The sequence below is a fragment of the Anas acuta genome, chromosome 1, assembly GCF_963932015.1.
Source record: "Anas acuta chromosome 1, bAnaAcu1.1, whole genome shotgun sequence".
Taxonomy (NCBI): Eukaryota; Metazoa; Chordata; class Aves; order Anseriformes; family Anatidae; genus Anas; species Anas acuta.
In genome coordinates, this window is record NC_088979.1 from 102,341,089 (window position 1) to 102,358,066 (window position 16,978).

Genomic DNA, 16,978 nt, shown 5'->3' on the forward strand with positions numbered 1-16,978 from the left:
TTCACGTAATACCTCCAAGACAGACTTTTCTTCCTTTGCTCATGGCTAAAATTCTGGTCTAGTTTCTCGACTATTTACTATTTCACAACTCAGTGCTACATTTCCTCTCTTCTCCCCTCGCCAAGCTTTAGGAAACAGTCTTGTCACTCTAACAGCTACCCAGGCTGTTGCTGAATTTTCCTAGTTCGCTGCCTTCAAAGTACCTCCTCATCCTCCACACAAAATGAGCTGCCTTCCCTGGTCTTGTCTGTGTCAGCCTTCACCAAGTACCTCCTCAGTTTTAAAGGAGCCAATTATAACTTATGTTGTGCAGCTCCTTCACACAGCAGTACATTTCAGTGCTAAAATCAGCAAACCCAAATCACAATCCTTCCCTAAAACCTTTCTACTGACCCCAAACCACTTAACAATGAGTAAACTCCTAACATGCTTAAGTTCATCAACCATAGTGCTGACAACTGTTATCTTACTTTCTTCTTACTTCTAAGCCCAAGTGTGTACATTGACCTCCATCTTTTCTTTAGTTTGGTTTTGAGTTCCTTGGGATAGGGAATGTTTCTTTTTACCTGTTTGAACGTTAACTCATGTGCCAACACCCTATTGCATGGCTGAGGTTTTTATGCACTATTTTTATAAACATAGTGAAAAACGAACTAAACATCCCATTAAAAAGAATGGTGGAAACAAGAAAGAATCTTACTTTCAGGATAAAATGGATCTCTCAACACACAAGACTACTATATCAACTTAGACATCTATCACCTCAGATGAATGCACTTGAAGACTTTATTCAGCAGAGACAAGAAATTCAGCTTCCTTCAGTAATTCCAAATCTTCTAACTTTGAGGCATTAATTTTTAAGCACTACTAATAGCTGCAGCCACTACAAATTAATTATTTAAGTCCAGGGAAATATAATCAATTTACTTGGCTCTGGTAGTAATAAAGTAATGCTTTCTACTTTAGGTTTTAATGTTAACTTTCTCATTTTGCCACTGCTGCCAATATGACTATGTTTTCACATGCTAAGAAGCTAAACTGATTAAAACCCAGACACCTTCACAGAGCTCAAAGTTTAACACTAGAACAGCACATGACTATCCTTTCATCCACTATAGAACCTTTTTTAATCATTAAAGGTTAAAAAAAAAAAAAAAAAGAAATATGACCTCTCTGGAGATAAAATACCAGCAACAGGTTGAAACCAGTGATGTAATACCAAAAGATGATTCTCTCAATAATCTAGAAGAGATACAAGCCCCAAAATTAATGAACCTATTATGCCAGACATCAGAACATGCAGGGCAATAAACAGTGGGTCACAAGACCAAAAAAAAAAAAAGACAAAAACAACAACAACAAAAAATGAAAAATAAACAACATGACAGTAACATTTTGAGAGAAGCGCACAGAAGCATTCAACTCACCTCTTGACCAGACTTGGCAGAGTTTTCTGAATGGAGAGATTCAATTTCCCCTTCAATCATTGCAGCTTCTAGGCACTCATGCAGATCTTTAAAGCCATTAACCTGGAGTGGATACTGGCCAAACATTTCTGTGTTTTCAAATTTTTTACCTTCACATAAGAAATTAAACATTAAAGGTTAAGTGATCATTCCTAAAACTGTAAAACAAAACAAAACAAAACAAAAGAACAATAACCACCAAACAAACAATTCTGGGTCACCTGGCCTAGTCTACTGAACAATGCTCACATTTTCTTATTGAGCAATTCACTTATATGTCTTAAAGTATCTTTAAGATACTTCAAAAGTCGCTTGAACATAACACTGAAAATGACTGTTTTTCTTCTTAAACAATTTTTGCCTTGTTTCTGCACTTATCTGTTATATTTAAAAAAAAAAAAAACAAAAAACCAAAAAGCTCACAATGTTTTATGTGTGTAAAACTGTGAAGTCAAAGTCCTCCACTTGCAAATAGCAGCTGAGTAGTACAACCCTGTACTGTATCATCAATCTGTGGAACTGCTGGTATGAAGCTGCCCTTTATACATTTTGGAAAATAAGCCACAAGAGCACATTCATGATTTCTGTCCTTAAAACAAGATCGTAATTTGGTAATAGTGCATAAAGATGTAAGTTTAAACATGAGAAGAAATATGGGTGGCGAGTGATTTCAATTTAAAATAGTTACTGACTTTAGGATGAAATAAATTTAGTCTTCTTGCATCAGTCAGTTTCTTTTCCTTGGTTTGTTTTTTATATCTCCTCTGTTGAGATGAGAATGTGAGGGACTAAAGTACTCAAATGCAGAAGAGTGAGAATACTAGCTAGTAGCAAGTAATCTGGAGAACATTTTTGAAGTCTAACAGCAAAGCAGCATTAACTACAGTATTTCAGGCCAAGAAACAACCTGGAAACCACTTTAAAGATTATAGCTGCTTCATTCAAACACATCTCAAGAAACATTTGCTCTTGGGATGGGGACTGAATAAGCAACATTAAAATGCTTTCACAGATGATGGCCTCCTGGAAATTGACAATAATGCAATTCTGCAAATTATATGCAGATAACAAAGGGAAGCTCATTCTACACTCTGACTCCTCAGCACACTCTGTGACATTGACCTTGATCAGGCTTCCAATGTTTCCTTGTTTTCAAGGAACAATACTTTTAAGAAGGTGAGTTATCTGTACCAGAAACTGTACAGAAGAAAATGCAGTAATTGAAATTTAAAATTTTATTAAGTGAAGCAGAGCGTCAGACACTAGCTGTAGGAAATGCAGTCATTTGACTTCTGTACACCTTTAGCAGGGAAAAAATGCCATGATAATCAGTTTTTGCAACCATTTTTGCTCAGCATCTCCCCTTAACTTCTGTGCTTCAGGACATACACTCAACTCCTGAAAGGTATCAAAACAGTCTTCCTGGACTGCTGAAGTTCACTACATTCTCGTTCAGTCTCATATTCTCAGGACAAACCTTTTGACACACACTGCAGGTGTATTCTCCAAGTGTATTTCTGCAGACAGCTAAAACCATATAACTGCATCATTCACCTAGGTACTTAGATAAGCACTCAACAGGCACCAGCAGAGAAGTCCGAGCAAATTCAGGTGCATACCTTCAAGTACACCAACTGCTAGGAATCGTCCATAGAACAACTCCACCATTGGGTTCTTTGGTTTCTCTCCATCCCTGAAAACAGAGTGTGTTAGCACAAGATCCCACAAAGCCGCAAATCTTTTTACAAAAATAAGAGTAGAATATTTTGAATTCATTATGGAAATGCCGCCTATTTTACTTAGTTGCGGTTCATTATGTTTTGTTCTTTCCACTAAAGGCAATAACAATTCACATATTTGCAATGGTAAGTACAATCTGAAAATTAAGTTTCAGAAGTGCTTCATTTCAAGAAAATTTATGTAAATCAAATTCATTTTGTGAGTGGTTAAATAGAACATAGCCCTTGTAAAAAAAAAAAAAGTTTCTTCCAACACTCTAGAAACAATTGCATATTCAAAAGACAGTTTACAGATGTTCACTTACACAAACTATGAACATTATCTTCTGAAAAGGGAAACAGGAGCAAGGTTTTGAAGAATTTACACTATAGTACTGATAAGTAAAACTACACTCAAGTGAGAAACAAGCTAACATTACTGACAATATATATCTCTACTGTTCAGATATTTTGGAATTCATTCATTAATATTTCTAACACAAAAGAAGTAGGTGAAAAAGAAAATTAATGGTAAATTTAAAGTATCAGCATATATGGAAAATTACATTTTAACTGAAACAAGCTATAGAGTTGGATCTTTTTCAGCCATACAGTTAGAGATGGATTTTCATTTGGTTGGGTTGCCTTTTCCTTATTGAAATGTTCAATTTAGAGAGTAGTAGAACAATCTTACCTCTCTTCTTCAGCTTTAATTTGGAAGGCATCTTCTAACCAATCTAATAATTTGTGTGTAAATTCACTAACGTCTTGCTGTTGGAAAATATTAAATGGTCAGTAAACATTCACATATACTACAGAATACAATGAAGTACCACTTTACATGATCAGCATAGAAGCACATCCTCTTACAAGAACTCCAGAGTCACACTATGCCTAAGACTATGCCATGGTTTTGTTTTTTTACGGGTAGCTTTCATAGTCCTGTGATTCTCATTACTTGGGCTCAGCTTTCATACCATGGCACTTCAAAGGCATCTCATGAATCCCATTGTTCAAACCCTTTGGTATCTAACAAGTGGTGACTAATATTACTTTCACCAAGCACTAAATTCAGCATGTTGCTGCAGCTAAATACCTTAACCATATAACCTCATGAGTGAAAAATAAATCTTATGAAGAAACAGTGTTTCTCAGAAAAGCAAAATACAGCTGCAGTGATTTAGGCAAGACACTTGGATATGGATATTATGGCCCACAAAACCAGTATCTAGACAAATAGTATACTTGGCTTACACAGCCTTGGATGTAATACCCTGAGATCAGAAAAATTAAACTCTTTCAAAAAACACAAACTTAGACTTCAAACTAAGCCCTAAAAGCAAAAAAGTGGAACTACTAAGAAGGTTTCAAAAACGGTGTTAGGTACTTTACTTTGAGGTTTCTAATATAATAAGAAGAAAGTGTACTGCATATGGTAGTCATGATGCCAGAGATTATTTATTAAATTTGTTTTTTATTTTTATTTAAATAAAGGTTACTGGAGATCACAATATTATTAAAAAAAAATGTTCAAAAAGACTGATAATTAGAATTCTCTTTTTAGCACCTGTGGACATTCTGGATTTTTGATTGTGCATTTTAAGTATTCCCTATTGCTAGATGGCCATATGAGAGCATGCATAATTTTGAATAAAATTGCACAAAAATTACCTGTTGGGAATCATTTGATTTAAAAGCATCTTTAAGAATCTCAACCGCTCTAGATGGGTCGACATATTTTCTCTTTGAACCAACTAGAAGTGCAAACAGGTACCTCAGTTCACGCATGAAAGGCAGATTCCTATGTTCCTGTATTTGAAGAATTAAAAATATTTAACAAAGCAGTAACAAAAACATAGTTCTAAAAAGTGTTACTGAATGAGCTAAACAAATATTCCACCAGTTGTCATACTAATACTTAAGCTTACACGCATTACTACCAAGATTGTGTTACCTGGCTTTTACTTTTTAGTTTTATCACAGAACCACAGGCTAGTTGAGGTTGGAAAACATGGTAGCCATCCTGTCCAGGCCCCTGCTTAAGCAGGGACACCCAGAGCCGGTTGCTCAGGACCATGCCAGGGAGCTTCAAAGAAGCTCTCCAAGAAGGGTGACTCCACAACCTCTCTGGGCAGCCTGCACCAGTGCCTGGTCAGCTGCACAGTGAAGTGCTTCCTGATGTTCAGAGGGAACCTCCCACTGCCTCTTGTCCTGATTACAGATAACGTCCTATTTACACAATAACCTTCTCTGGAAAGAAAACTACACTTAAAGAACTGAAACCTCCATGGAACTACAACTAGACATGGCTGTTTGGCTCAAAATAAGGCTGAATGGACATGTGGAGAAGCTGAGCTGAGCTTAAGACAAAACAGTTAATCCCAAGACTTACTACTAAATATTACGCACCCAGCGCCACAAGCCAACTTCTCCATGCTTATTTCTATTAGGCATGTGACCCCAGTTTTGTATGTCTTACCATGAACCTTATTTGGGAGCCACTAAACAAATTTCAGCTGATATACATAGCTTACAACCGTACTGGAGAATGAAAGGAAAAAAAGAAAAGAGATACCTTTTCCCTACAGGATAATCCATGGAATTTTAGTTTTATAAGAAAAATATTTTTCCATATAATCACTGCATCTCATTATCAGGTATGACTTATCCCTACACTTATCACACAACTCCAATATAGCAAAAGTGAAGTTAATTGGATAAACAATGGAGTAAAGCTATTTACAATTATGTGTGCATCTGATACACCAAGCAGAAGAAAAAAAATTGAAGTTGGGTGAATTATTAAAAATACAACACAAGAATAATTAGATAAGAAATAGCATACAAGCTTCATTTAGTGTAAGAAAGTTGAAAGCATGCAGGTTCCTCAAAGAACACCACATACAGCCCTATCAGTTAGTGCAGGCAGATTTTACAAAGCCTCAAGTAAAACACTGCAACCATATGAATCACTTGTGTTGACTTAGCATCCCTCTCTAAATCTAGCAGAATTACTTGTGAGCCTATGCACTGCCTTTGTTTGAAGTTTTTTTTTTACCTGAAGACCCTGAATTTATAAGGTGTAAATAGATTGTTATTTCTCTTAACAGAAATAGCCTGCTCTCCTGAAAACTTAAAAAAAAAAAAAAATTATCTATGGAGAATATGTAGTTCTTTTTTTCTGGCTTCCAGAAAAGAAACAAAAGAACTACCTTCGCCTGTATAATGAAAAACAAGTAAATAGAAACACAATCAATCACACCATAGATTAATCCACAATTTTACTGCTGTGGAGACTGGATATCATTCTTACTCCCGAGCAAATAGTTGACACACACTTGTGAAATTAAAACCCATGTAATATCCACTTGCATGTAGAACAAAGTATCATTCAAACACAGCACAGATGTCAGATACGGGCCAAACTGGAATAACTTGGTGACAAATGTGCCCATCAAAGAGCAGACCTGTTTAGTTATTCACCTGTGAATCCAGTGCACATAAAGCTTCCAGTACATACAGTCTTATTTCAGCTTTAAAAACCATGCATTGTGTGGAACTGGAATGTGTTCTGCTTATTACTTAAAAACTACTTCTAGTCATGTAAATCCCCAAAATGTTTCACTTGCTCTTCTAGTCCACCTTGCAAAACATTGACCAATTATAACCAATGTTCACAGAAAAGGCTGAAGACTTTGTCAAATGACACCCTAATTCAGCAATCAATCTTCGTAATTAAAGAATAAAATCAGTTTTCCGTTTACATCTTTAAATCAATTTTTAACAAGAAAACAGAGAAACAAGTTCTGAAGTGATTTGTTCTTACTATTTTCATAAAGCGATCTACTAAAGATGAACAGAGTTTTAGATTCATTTTATCAAGATGCTTCAGAACTAGCAATCACCTGTTCACAGGCATAATATACATGTAGATGATTGACCACAGAATAATCTAGATATCATCTTTCTTTTATTAAATTTGAATTGCAGAAGCAATAAGCATTCTTGCATTACCCACTCAGTCTTACACTACTTATTTTGCTGAGTTTCAGAAATAATTGTAGTTTTGGGTTATCAACTGGCTACTGATTTCGAAATGATTACTCAGAACAAATGTTCCTGTAAACCCAAAAAAGGTTCTCTAAAATTAATAAAATGTGTTGTTTTTTTTTTTTTGAAAGCTCTCTTTAATGCATTTGCCATCATCCTTTAACATGTAGGCATTAGCTCAACAAACAGCGATTCTGACTAAACAAAGCCTAAAATCTTCAAGTGGATGTGAGCCAGTCCCCAAACCATGGACAGTTCTACAAAGGACTCACATTTTATTACAAAAAGAACTGCTGAAGTAACCACAGCACAGCACAAGGTTCTCAATATTCAAGTACACTCTATGTGAAATGAGAAAAAAGTTAAAATCAATTTTAAAACAAAAGCTGTACAAAAAGTTTATCATCTAAAATGTTCTCTATTTTATCACCCATCTTGCCTGCATAAGCAACTTCTTAATGCTCTGATGTTGGGACAATCTATGATTAAGAAATGCTTCTAAAGCAATCTAGATGTTTAATGCATAGCAAGCATTCATTATTCTCAATCAGTATGCCAGGACACTGGCATAACAATAATGTTGAAACACAGGGAAGGACATGCTAACCTGTAATACAGCACCCCCTTTCTTGTGATAATAAAAAGCTTCTTGAAGATCCAGTCCACACCAAATATTCAGGTGGCCTCACTGCATACAGCTGGAGCTGCATGGCAGCAGGAGCTAAGAGAGCTGGGAGGGCACAGGGGCTGCAGTGACTACACCCAACCATATTTTGTTCCGCAGGAAGAAGCTGAGTAACACACCAACCGAGGAAAAGGAATTTCAAATGAGAAGAAAAAAACGATCTGAGATTTTAAATGTATGCCAATGTTTGATAAACAAGAAAAACAAAGTCCAGTTAACTGAGGCAAACATGCGTGCATTTTTTTTTGTGCTGGTGGCAATGGTTTTTTTTGTTTGCTTGAGTAAAAAATTTATACAAATGACTTCTGGATGAAAAATTTTACATGTCAAATTATTACCGGCATTTAGATTCAATATATTGATTGGAAAGGATGGAAACATCTTACTACGGAGTATTGCCTGAAGTGCAACCAAATGCTTTAATTCTATATCAAGACACTGTCACAATCTTAGAATTAAACCCTACTTTCCATCAAACAGAAACAAAACAAGATGACAAGATGCAAACCAAGGTCTTGAAAATCTGAGATTATTAATTTTTTTCTTTATTAGCAGGTTATGTAAGTCACACCCAGCATTTAATATTAAGTGGGAAAAAAAAAAAAAAAAACACAAACCACTATCAGCACCAAATTAAAAAAAAAAAAAAGAAGAGAAAAAAAAAACACTGAGTCACGATATTTTTTAAAACAAGTAAGAAGACAGAAGTACATTTTCCAGGGCATTTTTTCTCCAGGACTTTTTTTGCTTGTCAACTGGAGGTTTATATTACAACTTTAAATCAATTTGATTCTACTTGTCTTCACCATATAATGAAATATAAGCACCATATTTGGGGACATGCGTGTTTATTTCTACTGTCTATGTTTCAACTAATGAAGAGTTCTCTTTTCTGAACGTCTACCCACAACATATTTCAACATAAATGCAATCCCTTTTGAGCTGCAGATAAGAGATATGAGTGCATAAATTATTTACAATTCCATTCCAGTATTTAGACGTAGGAGAGGATACAAACTACTGCCAGAGTTTCTTACTAGCAGGCTTGCAGTAGGTTCCTACACAACTCCCTATCATTTGCCCAGTGTCTCACAAATTTACACAGCCTTAGTATTGTTTGTCATGGTCAGAATTTCTAAGAAATAGCACTTTGGAATTGCTAATGTCGCATATGGCTTCTAACATCAATGCTCTGGTAAGACATTTTTCAAAGACAACAAAATGGCATTATCTATTTCGTATCTCCTCTTTGATGCCAACTGCCTTTTTAAGTCCTCAAAAATGACGGTAAAGAAATTTGAGTACTGGAGTATATTATTAAAACAACCAATAATGAAACACAGGCCAGAAAGTCAATCTAAAAAAAAAAATAATTTAAAAAATATTTCAGGAAAACTCTTTGGTAGAACATAGCATGACTTTATTCTGCCCTCACTAAGATACACCATTTTGCCACACTCTTGTGATATGTTCCCAACACTACCAATGATGTATTTGCACACCATCTCACAATCTATTGCAAACATTTTTTTCCTAAAGAAAACAAGTGACACCTTGTTCTTCAGTGGGGGGAATGACTGTGCAGGTGGAAAAAGGGATTATACAATTCTGATTGAACATGCAACTTCCCTTTAACGGTGCATACCTAGAGGTTTTGAAAATGGACACTAATTTCTTTTTTTTGTTGTTTGTTTGTTTTTTTTGAATTGCAGCTTCATTTTTGCTAGTGAACATTCCAGTCAAGCCCGAAGTGCCAAACAAATAAAAATAGGCTGACAACACACTCCATGTGTAAAATCTGAAAGGGAGGAGTAAAGGACAATGGTCTAATTTCTGGATATGCAAGAATTCATTGCTCTGTTTACCTGAAAAAACAGGACATGAAGTGTTTTCACATTTCATACAGCTACTTCCTCTTTCCATTTCTTTAACTATTTTATAGCACAGAATTCAGTGTACTCCTATGCATTTTCCTCAGAGAGCATCTACTGAAGGAAGAAAACTTGGCCTGTTTTGTCTGTCAGTCCATGCCCATTCTTCCACATTAGCCTGAGGTTACAAAAAACCTGAGCCAACTCCTCTGTTCCACAACCCCATATGAATACCAGAATGAGCATGAGAAAATTTATGCTTACAATCACTTTGCTAAATGGCCAGAAGAGACTAGCTAATAATCAAAAGCTTAATCTCAGATCATGAGTTGCAAATAATAAACATCCCCAAAAAGCAATGAGGGGGCCAGGTCAGCACTAACAATGCTGCCAAAAAAACTATACAGATCAAACACATGCAGACTAATCAAAAAGTATGCCCACAGCTGCACAGTGTGAAGGGTGCAGAATAAAACATGCTTCTTCATACAAACTACTGCCACGTTAAAAATGCTCACCCACTAGCATCAGTGCTGCCACAGCTGTTGCACAAGGCTCAGAGTAGCCCTTCCACTGAATCTGGTCTATGCAGTTGTTTGCTGAGCAGTCTACAGGGCAGGATGTTAAGAGAGGTACTCTACTACAAAGCCAAAGTATTTTATGTAAGATCCATAATAAGAAGCTCAGAGCGATATTAATTGGCACCTGTAACATCTGTGCTAATTTGAACTAGAGAGCAGTGCAAAAATCAATTACAATAGAGAAATGCCGTTATTAACCACTAGGGGAAGTCAGCTTCTAATTTTACCTTTTGGTTTCGAGGCAAGTCTTGAGCATTTGCAGGAGGATTGAAATTCAAAACTAGTCTTCGAAACTCCAGTAGATTAAATAATGACTGAAAAGAAACAAATAAAGTGTTAAAGCACTTCTGAAAACCCTAAAAAATTATTCCAAAGTGTGCCAATAAATTAAATATTAAACATATAGCTTCTAAAATGAAACTTTACCATTATATATTGTTTTACTTAAACTTCGCTAAATATATTTTCAACATTACACAATTACTTTACTGAAAAAGCATAATTAAAAAAAAACTTTATAGTTAAATGAAAAAATAAGTTTATATGATAGGTAGAATAAATTACTTTTTTCAGTGCATTTTATTAACTGTATAGCTGTTAATTTTCAAATCAAAATAAAAGCTTCTTTGACTATGTAAAATTAGTCTTGTAGCCCCTCTATCGTCTACCGCCTCAATGCAGAGAATCTCTATCTTTGTCCATGCAACTTAAATCCACTTGCAATCTGTACTTATTCCATTCTTTCCATTCCTCCAGGATTTGAATACTGCATGTTAGAGTAAGGAAACCAGGTTACACAACTTAGCAAATAAGGAACTGCTGTAATTCTAATTTTATGTACAACAGGACAAGAAAAAGGGCACACCTGTGAAGAACACCACAGAACACAGAGCCTGGAGCCAAGACAGTACAAGAAAAAGACAACTGATTGCAAAAATAGAAGTCCAAAGCAGTGGCTTAGGACTGAAGTCCAAAGCACTGATGTAACTGCATTGCTGCTTTTCTGTATAGGCATGAACTGCTTCGGTTAAAGTTGAAGATGTAGTGCTTCTTAAAGGTAAGTTAGGCTTAATTCTATCACTTCATTACCACATATCAGCATCTGGATGAAGAAAGGGTTTAACATATTTTAAACATGCTCAGAGAAGCACAGGAGAGGTTTACCCTCTAATTCATCCAATTTGGTTTTACAGCCTGTACTTTTTTTTTTTCCCTGATCACATATTAGCTATTTATTTTTGAAAGGCAGAGTTTGCCTACTCCGGCAGTAGACTTTGATCCCACAATTTGTTCTACACAGGTAAAGACTTAAGTCACAGACCACAATGGACTTAACAGGATTTCAACTCCATAATGCCAAGAAAGTGAAACTCAAATTGTGAAGAGGCGGTGGGTTTATTCTAAGAATTTTAAACACATTGGATGGAAAAAAAAAAGATGAGTTTGTGAGAATTTGCTCTCCTCATGAAAGACCCTTTTCCGAGTTTGACCTCTTCCCATATACCGGAGTGTACACCATCTCCAGCAAAATCAGGCGGCTATCAAAGTTGTATTTCCTAACACTTTTAGATTTAAGAAGACAAAAACACCAACGAGAAAAGTCCTTTCTCACATTGCTAAATCAATATAATCAAGTAGCCAAGCTTTTTTTTCCCCAGCTGTTTTGATGGTCAGAATACAGGTTTCCCTTTTATCCTTCCTTGCAGAGAAGAAAAATTAAAACACCGAGTCCTTTGTTTACTTACTCAAACCATAGAAAATGTTAATATTTAATTCAAGTGTCATTCTAGAAGTTCGTACTAATTGAAGTTATGTCTCATGATGTAACAACATTCCACTGATGGGCTCTTCATCAAGCGAAACATAGCAATGCCTTACACACAAAATAAACCAGCTGTTGAAATATAATGTCCAAAGACTGACTTCTCTCCATGACTAATCCAAGTGCTATCAAAGTGCCAAGCAGCTGAGCTGGCCAATTTCATAACACATCCAAATTTAGTACAGAAAATTGTAATAAACTTTATGATTTTGCCTGGCATTTGAGTAAGTATTAGCTCTTTATTTCCCACCTTATTTCTGATTTTCTTCTTTTAAAATTATTTTCTCTTATTTTTTTCTAAATCCATTTGAATCCTTTTAAGTACCTGTACAGATATTCCAACTCATTGTTAAAATGTTAAATAACACCCCATTTTAACAACTGCAGTCAGAACATTTGCTTGACCAAGCAAAGGCTGACCATCTCAAAGATCCCCAGCTTATCAGAAACCTCTCTGATTCTCAGTAACTTTTAAAGATGACAGACAGCGGCCTTGCTAGGACTTGACCCTCTTCTCTCAGCTCCACTGCATGGAGCTCAGTGGGTCCCATAGACTATTTAATATGGGCCCAGTTGCCTCCAGTAACCACTGACTCAATCCTCACCCACAGCTCAGAGCTAGACCCAGGTCCTTCTGTGGCTTTTTATTACCAGTATAGGAACAAAAGCTCTTCTTATTACCATAGGCATCCTCTGCAAGCATTAAGCCCAGGTGAGTTTTCACTTTCCTAACACCATCCTTCCATGCCTGGGCAGTGTTTCCAAACTCCTCCTCAGTAGTCTACCTTTGCTTCCACTTCCTGCACAATGCTTGTCCTTTCAGCTCATTAAGCTGACAGCAAATGATTAATTTTTACTGTTTTATTTTCCTATTAGCTTAACACCTGCTTACCAAGTGGACAGATTAACACCACTGCTAGGAAAGGGAATCACAGTAGTAGTAAGTGATATCAATTCAAATTACCATGAAAATGAACAGATTTTCAGAATGCCTTTCTGCTACTGCTTCAGTTAGGGACAGAACGAGAGCATAACAGAAAATGAGGATAAACAAGCAAACAAAAAAAAAGATACATTGTCAGTTTAGGGAGTTCAAACTAACAATGCTGAATGACAATAGACTTTTTGAGGCTTTCCCCCAGAACAGGTGGTAATATAGATATTTTTCTGTCATGCTAGAGAGAACTATTTAGAGGTGTAGCTTCAAGAATGTAAGATACCAAAAATGTTCAATTTTCCAAGTAATGTCTACCTTACTTACATAGACAGACACCAGTTTCAGAATATAAGTAGCCTTGGTTTCACTTTAAACATCCTGCCTAACCCTTTTCGCCTCTTAGTATCTAGGATTATCAAAACAAAATTAGTTTGGCTGAATAAAGTAATAATTCTTAATATTCAAGTACTGTGATGCTGCATTAACACTGTAAGAATGTAAATTAGTCATCACATTAAATCCATAAAAGCTTAGCATGCAACTCAGATCATTACCAGCTGCCAACAGAGTCCCAAAATAGTAAAGGTACTGACATCAACCATACTTGGAGAGTAGGAAACAGTACTTTTACATCTAGATGAAAGATAACCTATCAAGCTGTTGCATATAGCTTTGGACAGGCGCTCTTTGATGGATTCTTGAAGATCTGTAAGCACAGGGCACTAAAACCAGCTGTTTCAGCAACAGATGTAAAAAGAAATAGACTAGCAATTTTGTATGTTTCCACTGTCCAGGTCAAAGAAGCAAATATTTTTGAGCCCTAGCTGGTGATTTTTTAATATTGATTACCTTTCTAAAGTTTACAAGAACACAATCTTGTAATACAACAAACACAGCCATCTTTCTATTCAATTTGCAAAGATTAAACTCAGAAGGAAGGAAGGGCTTTCAGATTGTTCTATGAAGCTTGTATTAAAGCAATCCAGGCTACTAATTCTAAAACAGGCTATAAGATGCCAAAAACATTTCTCATTTCACAGAAAATGATGATGATGTTTAAATAGAACGAATACATTTGACCAATGTTGTAATGGCTGTAGAAAAATGAAACTTCCTAAGGTGATAAGCAAGAAAAATCCTGGTTATTAAAGCTTAGCCAACAAAAATAGGCCATACCTATAGGCAGGCAGCTGGAACACTGGCTTTTGTGAAATGTGGTCAGCATTGAGGTTTGTCTTAACACAACCACAAGAAAAAGCTGTGCAATTTCCATTCCTGGGGCATGCTACTTTCACTAGAATGAACTGATTTAAAAATGAATAAGAATGCCACTGAAAGTGTATGTGTGCATAACAATAGCAATGTGTCTGCAGCAAATACTAGCAAGAAAATTTGTCTCAATTAGTGCCAAGGCATGAGATTTAACAGGAGAAAATTATAAACTTGAATTTTGGCAAAGAAAATTTAGCAAGGATTTAATTTGGTTAGAAACCAAAATTGAAAGGTATCTTGTTAGTACAGCTTAAAAAGCAATTATTAGGCAGGGGGGAAGAGAAGCACACATTTCTGCAGAGCTCTTAAATGAATCCCTTCAGGTATTGGCATGTAGCCAAAACATGATCTTGTGCAAGTCAAAAGCTTATATATGCATTAACACCCCAAAACAGCTATTTGCCGAGATGACATTTAGCCACCGTGGGCCCTTTGTGCATTTCCGATTTTATATTTATTCAGAGTTTAAAGCCACAAAGCAGAGACCGTATCTACCTTCAGTCTGTATAGCAAGCATAGAGCAATCTTAAAGAATTAATACATTACTGTTCTGAAAATAAAGAGTATAAATAGAATTCTGCCTATGTCATTAAATATATTATTTGGAAGAGTCTGCCTCTGCTAACATGACAAATATATGTTCTTACTTCACTTCATAAACAACTCTGGTGTATACAGAGCTACTGTTAGTGGGGCAGATTGGCCATTTTTAGGGTTAATTTTTCATTCATGCCAATAATATAAATCAAAGAAAAAGCAGAACCCTATATGCTAACCTGCACATATGAGCATATACTCTTGTCAGTAGCATTACTAACTTCAAGTTTTTTAACTAGTAAGGATAAAGTGCTAAGGGTTCCAAAAAAAAAGTACTCCTGCTACACTAATGATTATTGGTGTCTTAACACTCTCACAAACTGTGGATTGTATATTGCTCAATATTGCAAGAACACATGCAATTTCACCAGCAAATAACTTCACTTCTCTCCAAATTTCAAGTCTTTTGGATTCTATACCACTAACTCAGAAAATTGCTTCTCACTCGTCTCTAAGGCCTTCCCCACCTTTTCTATTCAACGATGTACTTTACCTTTTGGTTCGTGTTCTTGAACCTACTCTTTTGACTACAGGAGTTCACGAAGCAGCTTGTATGTTACCACTGCACCAACTTACGCACTATGCTGCTTTCCATCCCTGTAACTTACTCTGGGGCTGCTTGCTGCTCCACTTGTGTGTGTCTTATTCACGGTAAGTGGTAAATCCTGTTTATCAGAACAGAGACTAATGACAGGCATTAAATGTGCTCATCAGACCTATATTTAAGCCAATACATACATCACATGGCAGTAAAACACAGACAAGAATCCTTCCTATAATCCTTAAACTAAAATGAATTTGAGTGCTATACTTACTTGCTTTTGCATATAAATTAAACGCATTTTATTACAGTGTAGAAAATAATTAATGTTAAAAAAATACTGAAAATTTTAAATATATTTTCCTCCTGAGTACATAATGGCCCTGTGTGTGTATTGCCTTCCACCTTTTAAAGAAAAAGACCATGATAAAACGAGGAAGTTATCCAGAGCATCATTGTGATATTGCTTTTTTTCATTCACTGAGAACTTGGCACAATCAAAAGCTTTCCTAAAAATCCTCACATTCTTTAAAAACCTGCACATAGTGACAAAGAACAAAAGAAAGAAGAAAGGAGCTTAAAAGCTAGGACTTTAGCAAGTTTGTGTTCCTATACTTGTGAAATTATAGGTATGAGAGTTTTTTCTCTATCCTTCTTGGAAGCAAAACTCCTACAGACAGATATGACACTACCTCCTGGTTGAATTTGTGCAGAACAACTCCACATGTACAGCGGAGTCCAGAAAACATTTAGTGTTTTCAAAGTCACAGAGAGATTCAATCACAGATCTTAAAAGCTTTGGAAAGCATCTCACAAAGCACATTCTTACTCATAAACAATCAACAATTCAGCATTCCAAACTGCTGAAAACTCAAGTATAAAATGCAGTTTTGAGCTGTTGTGGTTTGTATTTTCTAGAAGGCTTAGGTGTAACATGGAAAAAGATGGAGAACAGCTTTCATACTGTTTGATCTAGAAAGTCAAACTAACTTAAGAACTCCAGCAGACTTGGGTTAAGTTGACATTTTAAGTAAACAGCAGCTCACCATGGTATTACCAGCCTGTATTTAGAGAACGTTTACTCATTTATAGCAACAAACTCAGAACATTACTGTAATTCAGAAGACAGATAAGCATGATCTGAGATGCTTCTAGAAGAACTCATCTTATATTTGTGTCTTGGCACATATTAAAAAATGCCATTCAACCACTCCTCTGTTACTTGCTTTAAGCAAGAAAAAAATATGTTAAGACATAAAATAACAGCCAAGATTTCCTTATACGGTTACAGTTCTCAAGTTCTTGATTAAATGCACAAGTAAACAATACACCTAGGCAATTTCATGGCTTTCTGCCCTTCTGAACCTAGAAATTGCACATAAGATCACAGCTCAATGCATTTATTCTGTAACCTTTAATTAAATGAACAATCATGTTA

General features: G+C 35.8%; 1 protein-coding gene across 5 annotated transcripts in view; it reads right to left on the minus strand.

The window, feature by feature from the left end:
* USP25 (ubiquitin specific peptidase 25) overlaps window positions 1-16,978 on the minus strand; it is a 93,125-nt gene that overhangs the window by 30,361 nt on the left and 45,786 nt on the right. For all 5 annotated transcript variants that reach the window (XM_068690569.1, XM_068690545.1, XM_068690553.1 and 2 more), the window contains 5 exons: window positions 10,599-10,685; window positions 4,856-4,993; window positions 3,879-3,955; window positions 3,086-3,159; window positions 1,428-1,576 (listed from right to left, as the gene is read on the minus strand). In XM_068690569.1, the coding sequence (XP_068546670.1) occupies window positions 1,428-1,576; window positions 3,086-3,159; window positions 3,879-3,955; window positions 4,856-4,993; window positions 10,599-10,685 (525 nt within the window). The remainder of the gene's footprint in view (window positions 1-1,427; window positions 1,577-3,085; window positions 3,160-3,878; window positions 3,956-4,855; window positions 4,994-10,598; window positions 10,686-16,978) is intronic.